At 36.4% G+C, this 22666-nt stretch overlaps 1 protein-coding gene across 1 annotated transcript; it reads left to right on the forward strand.

Moving 5' to 3' along the window:
• On the forward strand, positions 1–3859 carry LOC129250459 (uncharacterized). Its single transcript, XM_054890082.1, has 4 exons — positions 1–935; positions 1083–1794; positions 2036–2376; positions 3118–3859. Exons 1-4 carry the CDS (start codon positions 1–3, stop codon positions 3857–3859), a joined length of 2730 nt encoding a protein of 909 aa, XP_054746057.1.
• The last annotated feature ends 18807 nt before the right edge of the window (positions 3860–22666 follow it).

Here is a 22666-nt window from a genome sequence, read left to right on the forward strand (position 1 = left end):
ATGAGTAAACCAAAGACGGCTATTTCAAGTCTCTCTCCAAGTAAGGAGATGATTGACTTAAAGTCTTTAAAGCGCCAGAGAACTGTTGCAAAAACCAGCATAGTGCGCATAAAAACGGGTCTCCTTGAAAAGACCATGTCGCTAGATCCAATCGAATTGGAGTGCCGACTCGACATATTGAACTCCCACAGTGAAAAACTCATGAAATGTCAGTCGAAAATTGAGGAAATCGACGAAGAAGACATTGCCCGTGGAGAGTTAGAGGACTTAATTGTAGAAACAAAGTCCATTATAAAGTCCATTCTGGCGAGAAATAAATCGTCAACTGCCGAAACATCTTTTACTGCACCTCACAGCTCGCGACTACCAAAAATGTCGTTACCTACGTTCAAAGGAGAATATTCCGAGTTTAAAAACTTTATGAGTCTGTTTGAGAGTTTCGTGCATAATGATCCCACAATCCCGGATATTGAAAAATTTAATTATTTAGTATCATGTCTATCCGGTGAAGCCTTAGGCACAGTGAAGTCCTTCCAAATGTCGGAAGAAAATTATCCAAAGGCGTTGGCAAGTTTGAGAAAGGTTTATGACAATAAATGCCTGATATTCTTTAATACAGTGTCTAAACTTTTTGAACTGTCAAAAATCCAAAGGCCTTCTGCGTCGTCGTTGCGATCAATGATCGATACAGTGTCTGCAGTATATGACTCCCTCTTATCGCTGGGTGACGATAAACTTATTTCAAATGCGATGTTGATTCACATAGTCATGTCGAAGGTTGATCCCACTACTCGGTCAAAGTGGGAGGAGCAACTTGACTATGATAAGCTGCCGCTTTGGGCTGAGTGTGAAGCTATGCTAAACAAGAGATACCAGCATTTATCAGCTGAAGAAGCTTCCTCATCCCAACAAAGGCCAAATAATGAAGATACGCGGCAGAAAACAAAAAATCAACAACTGCGACACTCAAAAACAACATTTATCGCGACAAATTCCAAACTGCCGACTTGCCTTCACTGTGGATCCAAGGACCATTATTTAATAGTTTGCCCAACATTCCAAGCGCTTACTGCACTTAAAAGATTTGACTTTGCAAAATCTATTTCCCTGTGCATAAATTGCTTGCGCAAGGGACATACGGTCACAAAGTGCAAAGCAAATCGCTGTGGTGTATGCAACCGTTCGCATCACACCATGTTGCATCAATATCCGATCTCCTTTGAGACCGAGCCGCAACCTTCGACGTCACAGGCCATGCATATTAGCAGCCTGCCTGACCGAGTCATGTTAGCTACAGCCGTAGTTAATGTAAAGGCCAGCTCCGGTGTTTACGTGCAAGCGCGAGCTCTACTTGACTCCGGTTCTCAAGTAAACTTTATGACCGAAGAGCTTATGCAGAAATTGCGAATCCGTAAAGAAAAGTTCGCTCTAAATATAGTTGGAATTGGCAATTCAAATAAAAAGGTCCAAGGCAAGCTTAAAACTTATATAAAATCGAGGATCAACAATTTTGAATTTTCGGCGGACTTTTGGGTAATGCGTTCGATATCAGTCAATCATCTAGAACGGACTGTAAACACAAATGGCTGGAAAATCCCACAAAATATTGAACTAGCTGACCCAAGTTTCTACAAGTGTCAGAGAATAGACATACTTTTAGGAGCTGAAATATTCTTTGATCTGTTATCGGTGGGTCAGATCAGAACCAGCCCAAGGCAGCCAACGCTGCAAAAAACTGTGTTAGGCTGGATAATTTCAGGCAAGTATGCCACAAATAATAGCTCCAGTGCCCAAGTAAGTAGCACATTATGTCAATTTGAAGAAAGCGTTGCTAGTATTGATACCACAATCCGAAAATTCTGGGAATTGGAAGAAATACCTGCACAAATAAATTCCACACGACTGACTCCAGAGCAGGCAAAATGTGAGGAATTTTTTTCGAAAACCACACAGGTTTTACCATGTGGAAGGCTTCAAGTCAGACTGCCTTTCAAAACCGACCGTAAATTACTCGGTCATTCGTATGAAACCGCAGCTCGGCGACCATTGGATTAAAACGCATCCATCGTCGTTGCAAACTTTCGTCGCAAATAGAGTGTCCGAGATCCAAGAGTGGACCCAAAATGTGTCGTGGCGTCATGTGCCCACAAAACAAAATCCAGCGGATCAAGTGTCTCGGGGTTGTAACGTGGACGAATTGGGTAATTCAATATGGTTTAGTGGTCCACAGTTCCTCCTAGAAGACCCTGCTACATGGCCAAAAAATGTCAACTTCAGTCTCTCTCCAGAACAAGAGGCACTCGAGAAGAAGAAGAACGCAATTACGTTAACCGCAATCAATGCCACAACAAATCCACTTCTCGAAATAATTGATAGGTTCTCATCTCTCAGAAAAGTGCTTCGGATTTTCGCTTATATACTCAGATGGCTTCGAAAAATACGAGAGCGAAAAGCAGAATCTGAAATAATACCCACGGCAAAGGAATTACAATTGAGTTTCCTTAAAATTGTCGAAATAATTCAACATTTTGAATTTAGCGATGAAATAAATAAATTATCGAAAAATAACGTACTTCCCTCAAGTTTGCAGAAATTAACTCCATTTCTGCATGAACACTCGGAATCATCATTATCGTTTAAATTGATTCGAGTAGGTGGCCGTTTATTAAACGCGCCAATCCCCTATGATGCTAAGTTCCCTTTGCTATTACGCAAAGACTCGCACTTTGTGAAAGCATACATCCGGTTCCTACATTTTCGTAATCACCATGCCGGTCCAAAGGCATTGGTAGCGCTTCTGCGAGAAAAAATATGGCTGGTAAATGCTCGAGAAGCCTGTAGTCGAACTGTAAGAGAATGTATTCACTGTTTTCGTTATAAGCCAAAATTACAAGGTCAGATCATGGGCAATCTACCCGCCGATCGATTACGCGCCCAACGGCCCTTCACAATATGTGGGGTAGATTACTGCGGGCCCATTCAAATAACCTTAAAAATTCGCGGTCGCCCTCCCGTGAAAATGTATATTGCCATTTTCGTGTGTTTCGCTTCAAAGGCAGTTCATCTAGAACTTGTAACTGATTTAACTGCTGATAAATTTATTTTCGCTCTCAAAAGGTTCATTGGGCGCCGAGGGATGCCAGCCAAAATATACTGCGACAACGCGACGAACTTCGTGGGAGCAGAGAGGAAGCTGAGGGAGCTCCGGGAAGCCTTTCTGGCACAGAAAGAGGAGATTCTCCAATACGCCGCCGACGAAGGATTCATCTTCGCCTTCATACCTCCGAGGGCACCCCACTTCGGCGGCCTGTGGGAAGCAGCAGTGAAGTCGGCCAAACATCTGCTGGTGCGCGCCGTAGGCAACGCGCTGTTAACCGCCGAAGAAAGCGCAACGCTTCTCGTCGAAGTAGAAGCGGTACTGAATTCCCGACCGCTCGCACCACTCAGCAACGACCCCAACGACGGCGAGGCGCTAACGCCGGCGCATCTACTAATCGGTTGCCCCTTGCGAGCTTTGCCACCGGAGAAGGTACCCGTCAACCTCAGCCGCTGCTTAGAGAGATGGCAGCTTGTTTGCTCTCTCAAGCAACAATTTTGGCGCGCGTGGTCGAAGAGCTACCTTCTGGAGCTTCAGCAGCGCAACAAATGGGTGCACCCGCAGCGCAACGTCCAACCAGGCCAACTCGTCGTCGTCCACGAAGACAACGTACCACCGCAGCATTGGGTGCTCGGTCGAGTAACCGCAACCATTCCCGGAGCGGACGGCAAAATTCGAGTCGCAGACATCACCACTAGGTCGGGTGAAGTACGACGCCCTATTCACAAACTCGCCGTGCTGCCGGTGGAAAACAAGAATTGAAGGCTGTTGGATTCCTTCAAGGTGGCCGGTGTTAAGCCAGATTCTGGCAAACTAATAATATAATATAAATTAAATAATATTGAATTTAAAAATTGAAATTGTATTAAAGCCTAATATTAAGTTATTTTATATTGTTTAAAAATTGAAATTGTATTAAAGCTTAATAATAAGTTATTTATATTGTTTATTTATAAGTAGGTATGTAGTATACTTTACTGTTTCTCGCTGTCCCTATTTCTTTACCTGTTTCTATTTACTTCCGAGCATTGACTCTATTTTTCCAGCTATACCTACTTTCCGTTCTTCCTATTTCTATTTACTAACTGCAAACTCTCTCTAACTCTCCACTTACTGTTCTTCCATTTCCGCTATTTCTCGTATCTTAGTTTAGGGCCTAATATAAGGACAGTACATGTGTAATAAACTCCACTTTTGAATTGTGAATCGGACATGCACGGTGTTTAATATTTTAATTACGCGGCGTTACAGGCATTCTTCATTTTAGTTCGCGCTTCTACCCTTATAAAGTTTTTTTTTAAACTAGTTAAATATTTTCACAAAATAGTGAAGATTTTTCAGATAGCATTCAAAATAACTACGAGCTAAAGGTACTTAACGATAACGAAATAGAAATACAGACAAAAAAATCAACACACTACACATCGACCATAAAACTACTAAACAAAAGAAACACACAATGTTGCAATACATATTTCGTCCAAAGGAAGAAAAATGATTTAATGTTACACTACGAAATATGCATCACTCTGCACATAAGGATGGCATTATCACTGAGCTCGCTCAAACATTTAAAAAAACGAGAGAAAACAACCTCTTTCTTCTTCTCTGTGAAGCTTGAATTTAATGAAAATCACAAAGATATACGAGGTCTGTTAAAAAAATAAGGCGAATTTTCAAATTTCGCGGGCTACGTACATTCAACTTTCGATTATTATTTTTTTTATGTTGGTACACTCGTCTCGAAGATATGTTCATGGTTTTAGCAATATAGTGTTTAGTTTGTTTGTGAGAGGCATAAACAAGACAAATGTTTTCCGATTTTCTGCTATCAAAAAAAATAGATAAAAAAAGTTGCATAAAATTTTGTGTCAAAAATGGAACTAAGGGCACAAAAGCTGAGTAAAAAAAATATTTATACATGGTACAAACTTTTCACAGAAGGTCGAGGAGATGTGAATGACAACGCTCGCTCTGGACGACCCAGAAAGAAAGAAAATTGTTATGGAGAATCGTCGAATCACAATTAGAGAAGTTGCGTCGGCATATCGACATGAAGCGTGTGGCAGCGAGGTTCGTTCCACAATTGCTGAATTTTTACCAAAAACAACGTAGCATGAACATCGCGCAGGAATTGTTGAATGACGTCAACGATGATCCAGATTTACTTAAAAGGGTGACGAATAATTTGTATATGGTTATGACATCGAAACCAAAGCCCAATCGTCCGAATGGAAGAGTTCAGGAGAGCCAAGAGTCGATAGAAAAAAATCGCCGAACACGCAAAACACTTGTCTTATCTATGCCTCTGACAAACCAACTACACATGCTATATTGCTAAAACCATGAACATATCTTCGAGCCGAGTGTACAAACATAAAAAAAATAATCGAAGGTCGAATGTACGTAGCCTGCGAAATTGTGAAATTCACCTTATTTTTTTAACAGCCCTCGTATACAACTAGACGAGCTTACTTCACTGTAAAATAAATTTCGAATCTCCGCATCAGAAAAGGTCTTCGCCTCAGTGCATCAATTGCCAGAAATATGGGCATACAAAAAATTATTGCAAGAATTGCGTTAAGTGTGCAGGCCCGCTCAAAACAGCGAACTGTTATCTATATATGCATATAAAAAATCAACCGTTTTTCGCGTTGTGATGAACTTTACGGAGAATGGCTCAACCGATTTTAACCAAACCTTGCCACATTGAAGAAACACATGTGGAGAAGGTTTGTAACTATGTTTGGTTAAAATCTCCTTTACTTCTTTGTCAACACACAATATACACGAGGCAGCGTTCTTTTCACGCGTGTGGTTGTTATTGTAAACGGTTGCATGGAGCGTACATTTTACTCACATATGTACAAGTTAACGCAGCAGTATTTATGCCTAAATTTTCATTCCATTACATACATTTCAATGGAATGCAAACATACATACAATGACATAAATTCATACAGCAGTGGCAGCACGCCTGAATTCGCATAGAATAGAAACATACAAATTAGCAGGCACAGCAGTAGCTGACCGCCTGCAATAATTAATCGTAACACAATGCTGCTGTGACTAACTTAACACTTTGCTTAAATACTTCTTCTTTACACCCACACTTCGGGATAACCGAAGCAAAACCATTAGCTCAATGAACCGGAACAGGTCGTCGCTAAAAAAATACTTAAGCAAGGCCGTTTTCTTAGAAGATTACCAAAGGTTATCAGTAATAGTGCATAGTGAAAGTAAGTTTTAAAACTAACAAGAAAGTGTTTTATTTGGTAAAGTGTTCAAGTGAAGCAGTTTCCAGGCATCAACCAAAGAGATAAAAAAGTGCGTCAGAAATATTTAAGAGAAGAGATTGTTTTCACAGTGAATAAATGGTGTGAAAAATACACACAACAGAAATCGTCAAAAATAATTAATATTTTAGAAGTGTTTACTTAAGATATTTAAGAAAAGAGATTGTTTTTACACTTTCCGTAGATATTTTCAAGAAAAATTTCAAAAATATGTAATATATTATTTTTGCTGATCATTTCCCATTCTGTGTAATTTTCATTTCAACGCGTGCTCACAGTTCAATTATATTTTTAAAAGATGGCGCTAACAGTATGTTAATTTGAATTCCAGTTTAAAAACAAGAAAAGTAGCAATCAAGAGCTCAGAGTGACATAAAGAAGACCACTTTGATTCGGCAAAAGAAATGCCAAGAGGTAGAAGACATGCTAACATCGGACGTAATACACGTCACAATAGAAATGTGCAAAATCACAGACAAAATGAAAGTGAGGAAAATCATGCTGATAGATTAAGTCAACAAAGAGATCGTACTAGGTCACGTTCTCATAATCGGCTAATAAATATCAATTCTGTAAATTTGAATGGTGCAGCATTTCAATATAATCCACAACTTGATTATTCATCTCACAAATACGTTGTCATTGGAAGTATGGATAAAATTTGCGGATTTTGTCAAGCATTGAAATTCAAAACTGAAACACCAGGCATGTGTTGCGCTGCAGGAAAAGTTCGTTTACCAGACATACAATATCCGCCCGAACCATTAGCTACATTATTATCGGGAACATCACCCGATTCCAAACATTTTCTTGAAAAAATTTCCACACATAATTTATGTTTTCAAATGACATCTTTTGGTGCTGGAAAAATTATAACCGATAACTTCATGCCAACGTTCAAGGTAATACATAAACTTCAACGTTCAACAACATTCGCTGACACATCTAATGAACCATTAGATTTCATCGACACAAATTATGGCTTTTTTCAGATTCAAGGACAAGCATATCACTTAATAGGTTCTTTCTACTACCACTACTCGATCAAGAGTCAAAATTTTTGCAAATTTATTTCATTAATGACAACGATGATGAACTTGAAGCACGGTGTGAATTTTCCAGAAATATAAACAGAGTCATTATGAGAGAGTTACAAGATTTATTACACACACACAATGTTTTGGTGCAAAGTTTTAAAACAACAATCGAAAGATTGTCATCTGATAATCATAAAATTAAAATTGATGCAAATAAAACGCCTGCCGGCGAACATCGTGGAAGATACAATCAACCAACTTCAAGCAACGAGGTTGCAATTGTTATATCTGGAGATGAATTTCAACCAAAAGATATTGTTTTGCAATGTTATGTTCTGTCGTGGTGAAGATGGTTATTCGATTGATATAAAACAAATAAATCCAGCAAATGGTCAAAAAACAAATAAAACTGTAAGCGCAATGAATTATTATGCATACAGAATCATGATAAGAGAAAATCAAGAGAATCACATTTTAAAATGTCGTAAATTATTTCATCAGTACATTGTTGACATGTATGCGAAAATAGAAACAGAACGATTGAATTACATCAGATTCAACCAAAGAAAATTACGCTGTGACGAATACATACATTTACGAGATGCAATTAACAACGATACCAACGTTAATAACATTGGTCAAACGGTAATATTACCTTTATCGTATACAGGCAGTCCAAGGCATATGCATGAATACGCCCAAGATGCAATGTGTTATGTCAGAAATTATGGTCGACCCGACTTATTCATAACTTTCACATGCAATCCGAAATGGGATGATATTAAGAATCATTTATATACTGGGCAATCAGCTACTGATAGGCATGACATTACTGCAAGAGTGTTTAGACGAAAGCTACAGTCTCTAATGGATTTCATTGTAAAACATAAAGTTTACGGAGATGTATAATGTTTCATGTATTCTGTGGAATGGCAAAAAAGAGGCTTGCCTCATGCGCATATTTTGATTTTGTTAAAACAAAAACTAACCACAGATAAAATTGATCATATTATATTATATGTGCTGAAATTCCAGATATAAATGAAGATCCAGAACTACATACTACTGTAACCAAAAACATGATTCATGGACCGTGTGGTACGTTAAATCAAACTTCTCCATGTATGGTTGATGGTAAATGTTCAAAAAACTACCCAAGGCAATTAATTGCTGAAACAATGACTGGAAATGATGGATATCCATTGTACCGTTGAAGATCACCAGAAGATAATGGAAAAACAGTCACTGTGAAAATAAATAACCAAGATGTGGAGATCGATAACCGTTCGATAGTTCCGTATTTCAAATTATTATCGAAAACATTTAACGCACATATAAATGTTGAATATTGCAACTCCATAAAATCCATCAAATACATATGCAAATATATCAATAAAGGAAGTGACATGGCAGTATTTGGAGTTGTAAATCGAAATGATGAAATTACTAATTACCAAATGGGAAGATAGATTAGTAGCAACGAAGCAGTTTGGAGAATATTATCATTTCCGATTCATGATCGCCATCCAGCTGTTATTCATTTGTCAGTCCATTTAGAAAATGAACAAAGTGTTTATTTCACTGAAAATACTGCTCAACAAATGGCCGAACGACCACCAGCAACAACACTAACTGCATTTTTCAACTTATGTGAAACAGATTCATTTGCAAGAACATTGCTTTATTTAAATGTTCTTAAATATTATACTTGGAATGCATCATCAAGGTCCTGGGTACGAAGGAAACGAAGAATACCTGTAGATGGATATCCAGGTGTTCATTTGGGTGATGCAATCGGACGACTTTACACTGTGCATCCAAGTAAAGTGGAATGTTTCTATTTACGTTTACTCTTAGTTGATATTCTTTGCCCAAGATCATTCGAAAGTTTGAAACGAGTTAATGGTCATCTTTGTTGTACTTATCAGCAAGCATGCAAAGAATTGAATTTGCTTGAAAATGATAATCAGTGGGATGCAACCCTTATGGATGCATGTGCAACAAGTTCTCCACAACAAATAAGAACACTATTTGCCATCATTATTGCTACATGTTTCCCAGCAAACCCAAAAGAATTGTGGAGTGCTTACCTAGAATACATGACAGAAGATATCCTACATCAAGTACGTCGCATTACTGCAAATCCAAATTTGAATTATACAGATGAATTATATAATGAGGCATTAATTAAAATCGAAGACTTTTGCCTGATGATTGCAAATAAAACTCTGAGTGAGTTAGGTATGATCGCACCAAATCGTCCGATGCATGATGCATACAATGCAGAATTAAGACGTGAAAAAGAATATATCGAAATGATCTGAACACATTTGTAACAACAAACCTACCAAAATTAAACACAGAACAAAGGCAGGCATATGACACAATTATAGACAATGTTGCAAAGGAAAGAGAAGGAATATTCTTCTTAGATGCACCAGGTGGGACTGGAAAAACGTTTTTGTTGTCGTTAATTTTGGCCACCATTCGATCACAGAATAATATTGCATTGGCTTTGGCATCATCTGGAATAGTGGCAACTTTATTGGACGGCGGTCGCACTGCACATTCTGCATTAAAGTTATCATTAAATATGCAAGTAAATGAAGAACCAACTTGCAACATTTCTAAAAATTCTGGAATGGGAAAGGTTTTACAAACATGTAAAATTATTGTACGGGATGAATGTACGATGGCTCATAAAAAATTACTGGAAGCCTTAAATAGAACACTGAAAGATTTTCGAAATAACACAAACATATTTGGTGGTGCACTAATTCTATTGGCCGGTGATTTTCGACAAACTTTGCCTGTTATTCCCAAATCAACAGCAGCTGACGAATTGAGAGCGTGCCTTAAATCTTCTAATCTGTGGAGATATGTTCAAAAACTCACATTAACTACTTATGTTCGTGTGTCTAACAGCTGCTGAATTTTCCGAACATTTGTTGCAAATTGGAAATGGACGAAAGCCAATTGATAAGAATACAGGCATGATCATTCTTCCAACTAATTTTTGTACCGTAACAGAATCAAGAGTACAATTAGTGCAAAATGTATTCCCAAATATTGCACAAAACTATCGAAATCAAGATTGGCTAAGCGAGAGACCTATTTTAGCTGCCAAAAATGTCGATGTCAATGAAATCAATGCCAGTATTTTGACTCAGGTGAAGTTGTCACCTATAAATCAATTGATTCAATCATTAATCCCGACGATGTAGTGAATTATCCAATTGAATTTTTGAATTCACTTAAGGGCTAACACCACTGTAGAAATTTCAAAAAATTGATTTGTTTTTTATATGCTTAAAAAATTCTTTGAACCTTTTAAAATACAGAACAAAAAGTTTTATACGTTACCGACCTAACGACTTCTCCAAATTTCCAAACTTTAAACGCGTTTTTCTCAAAACACGTTTTCTGAAATTGGCACGCAGCATAACTCAAACAATTTTAAATATTTTTAATCAGGTTTTTCACTACGTCTGTATAATAACCTTCTCAAGAGAAGAGCTTAGGGGATTTTCGATAGATTAATTTAAACGATTGTTATAATTATTTAAGTGCCGTTTTTTTAGTCCAAAATAGAGTTTTTCCTTCAAATGCTTGCTAATTCCACAAAAATAAATATTTTTTAAATCCCCTACGTGTTTCTCTAGCTATTCTTATCTAGATTAAGAAAAAAAATGTTTCTTTGTTCCAGATTAAAATTTGAACCCTCTGTGCTGCGTGCCGCGGAGCTCCTTCAAGAGAAACCACATTACAAAAATATCTCCAATGCCGCCATTTTGTAAAATTTTTCGATCAAACTTTGTAGTTTTGTATTTTAGTACATAAGTAATAACTTCCCAAATCAGAGTGATTGTTTCCCCTTTCCTTCTATACAAAAAAATTCTTTAAAAATCGTGTTTATTTTACGCGTGTACAGTGGTGTTACCCCTTAATTTGCCTGGCTTGCCACCACATCGTTTGCAATTGAAAGTCGGCGCAGTGATCATTATGTTGCGAAATATCAATCAGCCGAAACTATGCAATGGGACAAGATTAGCAGTGAAACGGACAATGAACAATGTAATTGAAGCAACAATTTTGAAAGGCAAATTTAAAGGTGAAGATGTTTTGATTCCGCGCATTCCAATGATTTCAACAGATTTGACTTTTGATTTTAAGCGACTTCAATTTGCCATTCGCCTTGCTTTTGCTATTACAATCAATAAGTCTCAAGGTCAAACACTTCAATTATGTGGAATTGACCTAACTTATCCACGCTTTGGACATGGGCAACTGTATGTAGGATGTTCTCGAGTAAAGAAACCATCGTTACTTTATATTTATACACCGCATGAAAAAAAAACCAAAAATTTTGTGTATCAGAAGGCTTTAGAATAAGTTGTTAGTTTACAATCATTAGAGTAAGTCACTAAAATATATAAAATAATATATTTTTATTAGAATAAGTCACAAAATAATGGCCGATCATGAATTAAATAATGGAACAAGAAAAAAACAAAGAACACTTTTCATTTATATTTTTCTTTCACCCAGCGAAGCGGGTGAGGATCCGCTAGTATGTATATAAATTCACAAATTTACATTTGCATATGCCATCATCCTGTGCGCCTGGTAATGAAGCGTTTTCTGTAGAGGATTTTGATTCAGTTGAAGGGATTCAACAAAGTTTTACAGACACCAGACAGAGAGACATAACATATGTATATAATTTTGGATGATTTGGAGAAATTCAAATATATAGGTTATATTAAAAGCTACCTAACATTCTTTGCTTCTAATCACCAACAAATTCTTATCGACTGCTGCTAAATTTACATAATTCAGCCCCTTACTGTTAATTTTTGGTGAAAAATGTGTCTGTGTTGAAAAAGTCTTCGCGAGACGAGTACCCCTCGAAATTCCATACGTTCCTGTCATTGAGACTTCGCTATACATTAACGTTCTCTGGCATATTGATAAGCGGCCGGCAGAAAAGAAGAGAGAAACAAAAACATCGTAACGAGTTGTAATTCGCGGCGAGAACGATGCCGTTGCTCGTATACATAAAAAGAAATCGACACGAAGCCAGTGCGGTGTCGCTTTGTCTTTGCCTAAGCACTGAGCAGGCCGTACGCAGAGAACGTAAATTCATAGAGAAGGTTCAGTCCCGGCCCGGGGAAATTAAATAATATGGCTGCTGAAGAGAAATGACAGTGCCACGCAAGTATAAAAAAACGTAGTTTACATTAGCTTACATTTGCTTGCCTGCAATAGATTTGTTCATTTGATATGTCCATATGTTTGTATAGCTCCTGCTGACACTGAAGCATGCATGTCCTGCAGCTTATATGGTATGTGTGCGTGTCGGCGGACACACGAACTTGCTTCGTGTCACACATACTTGTTGTCGGCTTTTGCATGATGAAAATCAAAAGTTTTAGATATTAGCGTCATGCACCCGACACGCACACATATGTATATTTAAGCTGCAGGACATGCATGCTTGAGCGTCACCAGAAGCTATTAAGCTAAATACACACCAGGCAACCGTTGCAGCAACTCGGCCATGTTGAAGCAACCGTTGCCTCGTGTGTAGCTGTGTTGCCAAATGATTTTCGTGTTGCTGCAACCGTTGCCTGAAATATCAAATAAATTTAATTTTTGGGATAGGTTGCTGCAACCGTTGCTTCGTGTGTATCATTGTTTACTGCTTTTACTCGTTCAGTTCGTTGAACACAAGCAAAGAAGAAGGTTCGTGCGGAGTAAAATAAAGTGAAAAAGGAAAAAATGGCAATTGAAAATAATGAAAATTATGTTAATTTTATTAACGAATATAAAAATTTGAGAGAGCTGTGGGATATAAGTAGTGAAAAATATAAAAATAAAAATTTTAGAAAAAAAGCATACGAACAATTAAAAAATGAATACAATAAAATTGATAAAAATTTCAAGTCCGCAAAAGCGTTTCCTGTTGCGAGATACCGCAAAGTTATTGCCAGTCTAATTTCTTCTGATATTGCCTCTGTCATTATGGTTTCTTGTTTCGTTATTTTGGCCTTTACGAAGTCCAACAATTTTCTAAACAGGGCTTCGTCCATCCTCATGTAATTTTTATAGTCCGCTGGCTCATTTTCCTTCAGTTCTTTCAGCAGCCTCTCGTTCGAAAATTCGATTTTTTTAAAAGCCAATTTTTGGACCAGATTTTTTTTCTCTTCTTTTGTTGCATCTCTTCTTCCTCATTTTCGTACAAAAGTTCGTCAATTATAATAAGAGAAGTAATTTTACGCATTTCGTCGATCATTTAAAAAATTTAATTTTACGTATCTTCCGCTTGTACCTTTCCTGCACAACAGTTATACACAATACTGAGATTGAAGCAACGATTGCAACGTGTTTCTTAAGCAAAGGCAACACGTTGCTGCAACCGTTGCTTCAACGGTTGCCTGGTGTGTATTTAGCTTTAGATTTGTTCTTTTTGGTTTTTGTTTGTTTATATAATATATACATATTATCATAGGACATACAGTTGTCACACAATTTAATCATACACTTACAGTTTATAAACAGATACACCAGATACTTAGCAAGATGTATGTATACAAACGAACAAAATTTTTATATATTGTAAAGAATAACATATTTATTCAATATTTAAGGAACAAAAACTTTCAATTTCATATCTTCAATTAGAGAACTTATGGCAATAACGAAATTAGGCTCAATTTTATGCAAAAATATTATTCGTACATAGCCATATAAGGGATATTTTATTAGAAAAATAATGAAAAAAACGAGTGTTTAGTATGATACTTTGTTGGGCTAAAGGCGACTTTATAACTGCTTCAAAACGTCGGTGCATACTTTTTACCAATACACTTAAAGCTGTCTTTAATGACGCCTTTGATGTTATTTTGTGCTTTCTAATTCTTCTTTCAAAGAGCCCCCAGATATGCTCAATTAGGTTCTGATCCGGTGATTGAGGTGGAGTTTTAAGCTGCTTACAGTGGTAAATAAGCCATTCTTACACGAAATATGATGAGTGTTTTGGGTCACTGTCTTGTTGGAACAAAAACCCTCTAGCATTCAGTCCAAGTTTAATGGCAGTATCATGCAAATAATTCTTCAAAATGTCTAAATACAGATGTTTGTCCATTCGATCATCAAAAAAAACCATTTTACCTACTCCAGATGCAACTATGCACCCCTATACCATTGCATTTCCTCCTCTATCTGATCCGGAAACATTAAGTTTCGTCTTATCACTGAATATAACGTTTTTCAAATACAAATCTGGCTCATTTATATAGCATTTGGCGAACTACAATTTCTTCTTTCTGTTAATATCTGAAAAGTACGGCTTGCGGCGTGCCCCTCTGCTATTTATGGGCTCACTTTTTTATGCAAAGACTCTTGAATATTTCGGCATAGTATCGTGGAGGTTATCTTGGGATTTTGCGCGACTGATGCTACTATGTTGCGTTCCGCACGTGAAGTTAATATTTTTCGCCTTCCGGCTTCGTGGTGATTAGCTTCCAATTTACCAGTATTACCGTACTTAGCAATAACACTTTGCACCATATGAAGCGATTGCCAATTTTTTGTCGATTTCGTGCAGAGACTTGTTTTCCATGTACAATTTAATAAGAATTTTACGCATTTCTAATGGTAAATCCGCATTTCGTCCTCTTTTGCCACTTTCAGTCGAGATATTACGCGAAACTCAAACTGAATCAGCGAGAAAAACTAAAAAAAACTAAATTATTTCGTTTTCAGCAATATTAGCAAACACAAACGATTTTTACTGTTACTTTTGTAACAACAATATCATGAACTGAAAGTACAGTAGATTCTGTTTTTATGCGGTAGATACGTTCCGCAAGAAACAGCATAAAAAAGCTACCAGTTCTATAGTAAAACTATAGATACGTTTCAAAAGTGATAAGAACCGCATAAATCTGAAATAATGTAATAAAATCGCATAAAAAAGGGCACTAGCCCCATATTATTACTATAGATACGTTCCATAGACCGCATGAATCTGAAATAATTAAATAAAATCGCACAAACAAAATATTGTAAATACAATATTTTTGAAAATTATATCTTTATTTAAGAAACGTCAGAATCAAAAAATAAATTTACGTCAGAAATATAATCAGACAATACCCACATGTTGCGCATTCGTTTAGGATTTGGCGTAAAATCACTTTCATCACTTGAGGAAATGTACACGTCTGATCTAGATGGTTATGCAGGCGGTTCCATACTTGTAGGGTTAGCATTTCTGATGTAATCTGTGATGAGTTTTTGATTAGCTGGTTTAGAATCTTGTTTATATGTACAATTCCCGATAGGTCGACATGCATTTTTTAATAAAAAAAAAACCGCACTATTTCAAAATCGCATAAAAAAAGCCGCATAAAAACAGAACCCACTGTATACGAATAAATGTTTTGCAGCTTTTTGCACGTCTGCCTGCTTTCCTTGGAATCCCTCAATGTGAGTTGAAATAACGGGAGTTTTGTTTGCTGCAATTCATCAGCAAATATTTTGCGCAACTATTGTCACAGCAAATATTTTGCGCAAAGCTGAAATTTTCTACGTACAGGTTGTACGAATAAATTGTGTGACTAATGTATGTATGTGTATTAGGCTACGAAAATTGCGCCAAGGTATGTATATGTATGCATATTTCTTCATACATACATATTAGCATACAACATATGTATGTATATAAAGGGTGATTTTTTAAGAGCTATAGGAAAGTTTAAAAAAAAACACGTAAAATTCAGAAAAATTCATGAAATTTTTATTTAAATCGATAGTGCAGTCCATATAATTTAATGTTTGAAGATTATTTCATGCAAATGTTGACCGCGACTGCACTTCAAATGGTCCATCCGTTTAGTCCACTTTTGGCATACTCTTTCCAATGTTTCGGCCGGTATCTCACATATAAATGCTTTAATGTTGTCTTCCAATGCGTTAATTCAAGCAGGCTTGTCTGAATAGACATGAGCTTTAACATAGCCCCACAAAAAATAATTTAAAGGCGTTATATCGCACGATCTGGGTGGGCAATTGACAGGTCCCAAACGTGAAATAAAATGTTCACCGAACTCGCCTCTCAACAAGTCCATTGTTACGCGTGCTTTGTGGTATGTGGCATCGTCTTGCTGAAACCATATGTCATGCAAGTCAAGATCTTGCATTTTGGGCAAAAAAAGGTTGGATATCATTTCACGGTAGCGCTCACCACTCACAGTTACGTTACGATTCGCAGCATCTTTGAAGAAGTACGGTCCAATGATACCTCCAGCCCATAAACCGCACCAAACTGTGACCTTTTCTGGATACATTGGTAGCTCTTGCAGTTCTTCTGGCTGATCTTCACTCCAAAATCGACAATTCAGCTTATTTACGTACACATTGATCCAAAAATGAGCTTCGTCGCTGAACACAATTTTTCGATAAAAAAGTGGATCTTCGGCCAACTTTCGAAGAGCTCATTCTCCAAAAATTCTGCGTTGCGGTAGGTCGTTCAGCTTCAATTCTTGCACCAGCTGTATTTTGATAGCTTCACACCTAAGTCCTTTCGAAAAATTTTCGACGTTCTTGAATAACAGAGGCTCAATTGCTGCGAACGGCGACGAATCGATAATTGATGGTCATCATTAACATACAGCTGCGATATTTTCTTCAGTTCGCACTCTACGTAAGCGTGTTGGTGGTTTGATGTCCAATAATGTAAATTTGGTTCTAAATTTAGTCACAATAGCTCGAATAGCCGCTTCAGTAGGTCGATTAAACTGGCCATAAAATGGAAGAAGCGCGCGATGAACTTTCTTAACAGAACACGCTTTTTTATAATAAAATTCAATGATTTGCAAGCGTTGTTCGTTTTGTAAGACGATTCATGGTTAAATTATAGACTAAACTGAAGATATTTGACAGTGAAACAAAACACGAAGCGTGAGTCAGCTGTTTAAACCAACTGTTTAAAAAGATAATAGCCTAAAAAATCACCCGTTATATAATATTAGGTTTATATGAAAATTGCTCCAAATATTGGAAAAAATGTATGCATGTATTAGATTTGATTTTGATTGGATAAAAGTATACATATATGAAAATTGCGTGAAATATTTTTATTATCTCATAACAATAATAAAATAAAATAAAAAAATTTTACAACAAATTCTTTCCTTCATATATAATAATAAATTAATAACAAAAACCTTAAAAAAAATAGTATTATTAACAACTTGTCGTCACTAATTAGAAATTCGGTAAGAATGATGATGATTCATAGGTTTTATTTTAAATTCTTCAAGCATATTAAATTAATAGTCCTCATAGAGAAATGATTCAGGCACACAGGAAGATGGCATATACAAATACAAATATGTGAATTTATATACAATACATATGCGGCCGCGTGCACTTGCCACAGAAAAAATATTACGATTCGCAAAAAATGTCCAAGGAATCCAGCGCGCATTCATAGAGCATTGTGGTGTTGTAATGAACAGCGCTGAACAGTTCACAGAAGCTTCAATATAAATTATTTGGCACTTTGGGCTTCATCCGAAGGCTGAATGTATGTACAGTAACATTCAAATATGTAAGTCACACTCCTCTTTCAGTGTAAGTTTGTAACTTTCCGGTTTTATACACACATATGTATGTTTTTGTGCACTTTTTATCAATTAGAGAACTACATATGTACGTCAAGTAATATACTAATTAATTATTTAGCTATTATCAGATAACATAAAAAAATGGCATAGAGATTTTCTGCAGTATTGAAATATCTGATACAGAAGTTTTTTATAAGCTAGTTGTTGCTGTTTTTTGCAACTTACTGTACGCTTATGCGCGCACTTGACGCACAGCAGCCCCGGCCGTCGAGCATTTAGAAGGATATACATACATAATATATAATATATGGATGCATACATACATACATATGTACGGAGCCGCGGTTACTAGACTTGACGAAAATTCAAGATTTACCAAATATTGGGACATACATATGATGCTTTCCATTTCAATTTAACCGGGCTATTCGGGTCATGATCTTCGATTTCGATGTAATTTAAATATGTTGCTCTCTGGTCAAAATAATGAGACACGTATTTTTTTGTTCGCCCGAAAAAAATTTTTTTCAAGAGTTATCGGCAATTTTGTTTTTCGGCTCAAACTCGATTTTTTTTAATTATATAAGAAAAAATGTTTTTAAAATGCCCATAACTTAGTCAAAAATGAACCGATTTTAATAATTCTGGGTTCAAAATGATCGTAATTACTTACACGAGCGACTTCATGTAGAAACAATTGCAAAAAAGTAGTTGAAAATTTTTTATTTAGCAAAAAAGAAAAAAATTGAAATTTTTTCGAAATTCAATATTTCAAAAAGTGTATTTTTTTTTTATAACTTTTTCTAAATCAAAAGGACATCTCAAACTTTAATTGAGCTGAATGCCTAGTAGCTAAAATGAGTTGTTTTTGAGTAATGAATTTTTGAGTAAAAACCCTGTTTCGCACTTTTTGTTTTTTTGCAAAATAAAACATTTACAACTACTTTGTTGCAACGGTTTCTGCATGGATGGATATCCATTGTACCGTAGAAGATCACCAGAAGATAATGGAAAAACAGTCACTGTGAAAATAAATAATCAAGATGTGGAGATCGATAACCGTTGGATAGTTCCGTATTCCAAATTATTACCGAAAACATTAAACGCACATATAAATGTTGAATATTGTAACTCCGTAAAATCCATCAAATACATATGCAAATATATTAATAAAGGAAGTGACATGGCAGTATTTGGAGTTGTAAATCGAAATGATGAAATTACTAATTACCAAATGGGAAGATACATTAGTAGCAACGAAGCAGTTTAGAGAATATTATCATTTCCGATTCATGCTTGCCATCCAGCTGTTATTCATTTGTCAGTCCATTTAGAAAATGAACAAAGTGTTTATTTTACTGAAAATACTGCTCAACAGATGGCCGAACGACCACCAGCAACAACTCTAACTGCATTTTTCAACTTATGTGAAACAGATTCATTTGCAAGAACATTGCTTTATTCAAATGTTCCTAAATATTATACTTGGAATGCATCATCAAGGTACTGGTTACGAAGGCAATGAGGAATACCTGTAGATGGATATCCAGGTGTTCATTTGGGTGATGTTATGCATCCAAGTGAAGTGGAATGTTTCTATTTACGTTTACTCTTAGTTGATATTCCCGGCCCAAGATCATTCGAAAGTTTGAAACGAGTTAATGGTCATCTTTGTTGTACTTATCAGCAAGTATGCAAAGAATTGAATTTGCTTGAAAATGATAATCAGTGGGATGCAACTCTTATGGATGCTTGTGCAACAAGTTCTCCACACCAAATAAGAACATTATTTGCCATTATTATTGCTACATGTTTCCCAGCAAACCCAAAAGAATTGTGGAGTACTTACCAAGACACATGACAGAAGATATCCTACATCAAGTACGTCGCATTACTGCAAATCCAAATTTGAATTATACAGATGAATTATATAATGAGGCATTAATTAAAATCGAAGACTTTTGCCTGATGATTGCAAATAAAACTCTGAGTGAGTTAGGTATGATCGCACCAAATCGTCCGATGCATGATGCATACAATGCAGAATTAAGACGTGAAAAAGAATATATCGAAATGATCTGAACACATTTGTAACAACAAACCTACCAAAATTAAACACAGAACAAAGGGAGGCGTATGACACAATTATAGACAATGTTGCAAATGACAGAGGAGGAATATCCTTCTTAGATGCACCAGGTGGGACTGGAAAAACGTTTTTGTTGTCGTTAATTTTGGCCACCATTCGATCACAGAATAATATTGCATTGACTTTGGCATCATCTGGAATAGCGGCAACTTTATTGGACGGCGGTCGCACTGCACATTCTGCATTAAAGTTACCATTAAATATGCAAGTAAATGAAGAACCAACTTGCAACATTTCTAAAAAATTCTGGAATGGGAAAGGTTTTACAAACATGTAAAATTATTTTATGGGATGAATGTACGATGGCTCATAAAAAATCACTGGAAGCCTTAAATAGAACACTGAAAGATTTTCGAAATAACACCAACATATTTGGTGGTGCACTAATTCTATTGGCCGGTGATTTTCGACAAACTTTGCTGTTATTCCCAAATCAACAGCAGCTGATGAATTGAGAGCGTGCCTTAAATCTTCTAATCTGTGGAGATATGTTTAAAAACTCACATTAACTACTGATGTTCGTGTGCAGTTACAGAATGATCCAACAGCTACTGAATTTTCCGAACATTTGTTGCAAATTGGAAATGGACGAAAGCCAATTGATAAGAATACAGGCATGATCACACTTCCAACTAATTTTTGTACCGTAACAGAATCAAGAGTACAATTAGTGCAAAATGTATTCCCAAATATTGCACAAAACTATCGAAATCAAGATTGGCTAAGCGAGAGAGCTATATTAGCTGCCAAAAATGTCGATGTCAATGAAATCAATACCAGTATTTTGACTCAAATTCCAGGTGAAGTTGTCACCTATAAATCAATTGATTCAATTACTAATTCCAACGATGTAGTGAATTATCCAATTGAATTTTTGAATTCACTTAATTTGCCTGGCTTCCCACCACATCGTTTGCAATTGAAAGTCGGCGCAGTGATCATTATGTTGCGAAATATCCATCAGCCGAAACTATGCAATGGGACAAGATTAGCAGTGAAACGGACAATGAACAATGTAATTGAAGCAACAATTTTGAAAGGCAAATTTAAAGGTGAAGATGTTTTGATTCCGCGCATTCCAATGATTTCAACAGATTTGCCTTTTGATTTTAAGCGACTTCAATTTCCCATTCGCCTTGCTTTTGCTATTACAATCAATAAGTCTCAAGGTCAAACACTTCAATTATGTGGAATTGATCTAACTTATCCATGCTTTGGACATGGGCAACTGTATGTAGGATGTTCTCGAGTAGGGAAACCATCGTTACTTTATATTTATACACCGCATGAAAATAAAACCAAAAAACTTGTGTATCAGAAGGCTTTAGAATAAGTTGTTAGTTTACAATCATTAGAGTAAGTCACTAAAATAAATAAAACATTGTTATTAGAATAAGTCACAAAATCATGGCCGAGCATGAATTAAATGATGAAACAAGAAAAAAACAAAGAACACTTTTCATTTATATTTTTCTTTCACCCAGCGAAGCGGGTGAGGGTCCGCTAATATTAATACATATAAAAGACGATAACATTAAATATGCCCTTCACGATATACAAATCCCGAAGAGTGCAACGTTTCTCAACACTGCCAGAAAAATCTCGTGGACTTATGCACAGGTAGTAACACAGACAACAAATAACAAAGTGTAAAATAAAACAAATACTATCCCACAAAACGATGATACGCATGAATTAAAGCAATGATAATTCAGATATTCACTCAAATGTCGAACATGATAAACATCATAAAACTTCTCGTCACCAACATTCATGATCAAAGCATATAACTTGACAATAGCCTTATAAAATGCAACATTAAGCCAACATACGAGGGCGGATCAATAAGTCCATGACTTTTTGTATTTCTGACCTCTTTACTGAAAAAGAAATACTGCTCCTGTCAACAGGCATCTGTCAGTTGACTCCTGTCAAAATTTGAACGTGCTGCGTCAGTTAGTTTGTGTTTTACAGCTATCTTTATCAGACTACCCAGTAATTCACAGTCGACCACAAACGCAATAGTGTAACAACTTCACAGGAAGGTTTGGCATTGTTTAATCGCAATATGGAGGAGTTTTTGCGCCGTTTTGTAACCGTGGACGAAACATGGATCCATCACCACACATCAGAGACCAAACAACAGTCGAAACAGTGGGTTTCAAAGGGTGAATCGGCTTAATAAGCACACAAAATTCAGTTTTTTCCATTTTCTCCTCAAATTACTGGGTAGTCTGATAAAGGTAGCTGTAAAACACGAATCAACTGACGCAGCACGTTCAAATTTTGACAGGAGTCAACTGACAGATGCCTGGTTGACATGAGCAGTATTTCTTTTTCAGTAAAGAAGTCAGAAATACAAAAAGTCACGGACTTATTGATCCGCCCTCGTATACTGGAAACTCAAAACTTCATCAGACAAAACAGCATTGACATACTAATGGTATCGGAAA

The sequence above is a fragment of the Anastrepha obliqua genome, chromosome 6, assembly GCF_027943255.1.
Source record: "Anastrepha obliqua isolate idAnaObli1 chromosome 6, idAnaObli1_1.0, whole genome shotgun sequence".
Lineage (NCBI taxonomy): Eukaryota > Metazoa > Arthropoda > Insecta > Diptera > Tephritidae > Anastrepha > Anastrepha obliqua.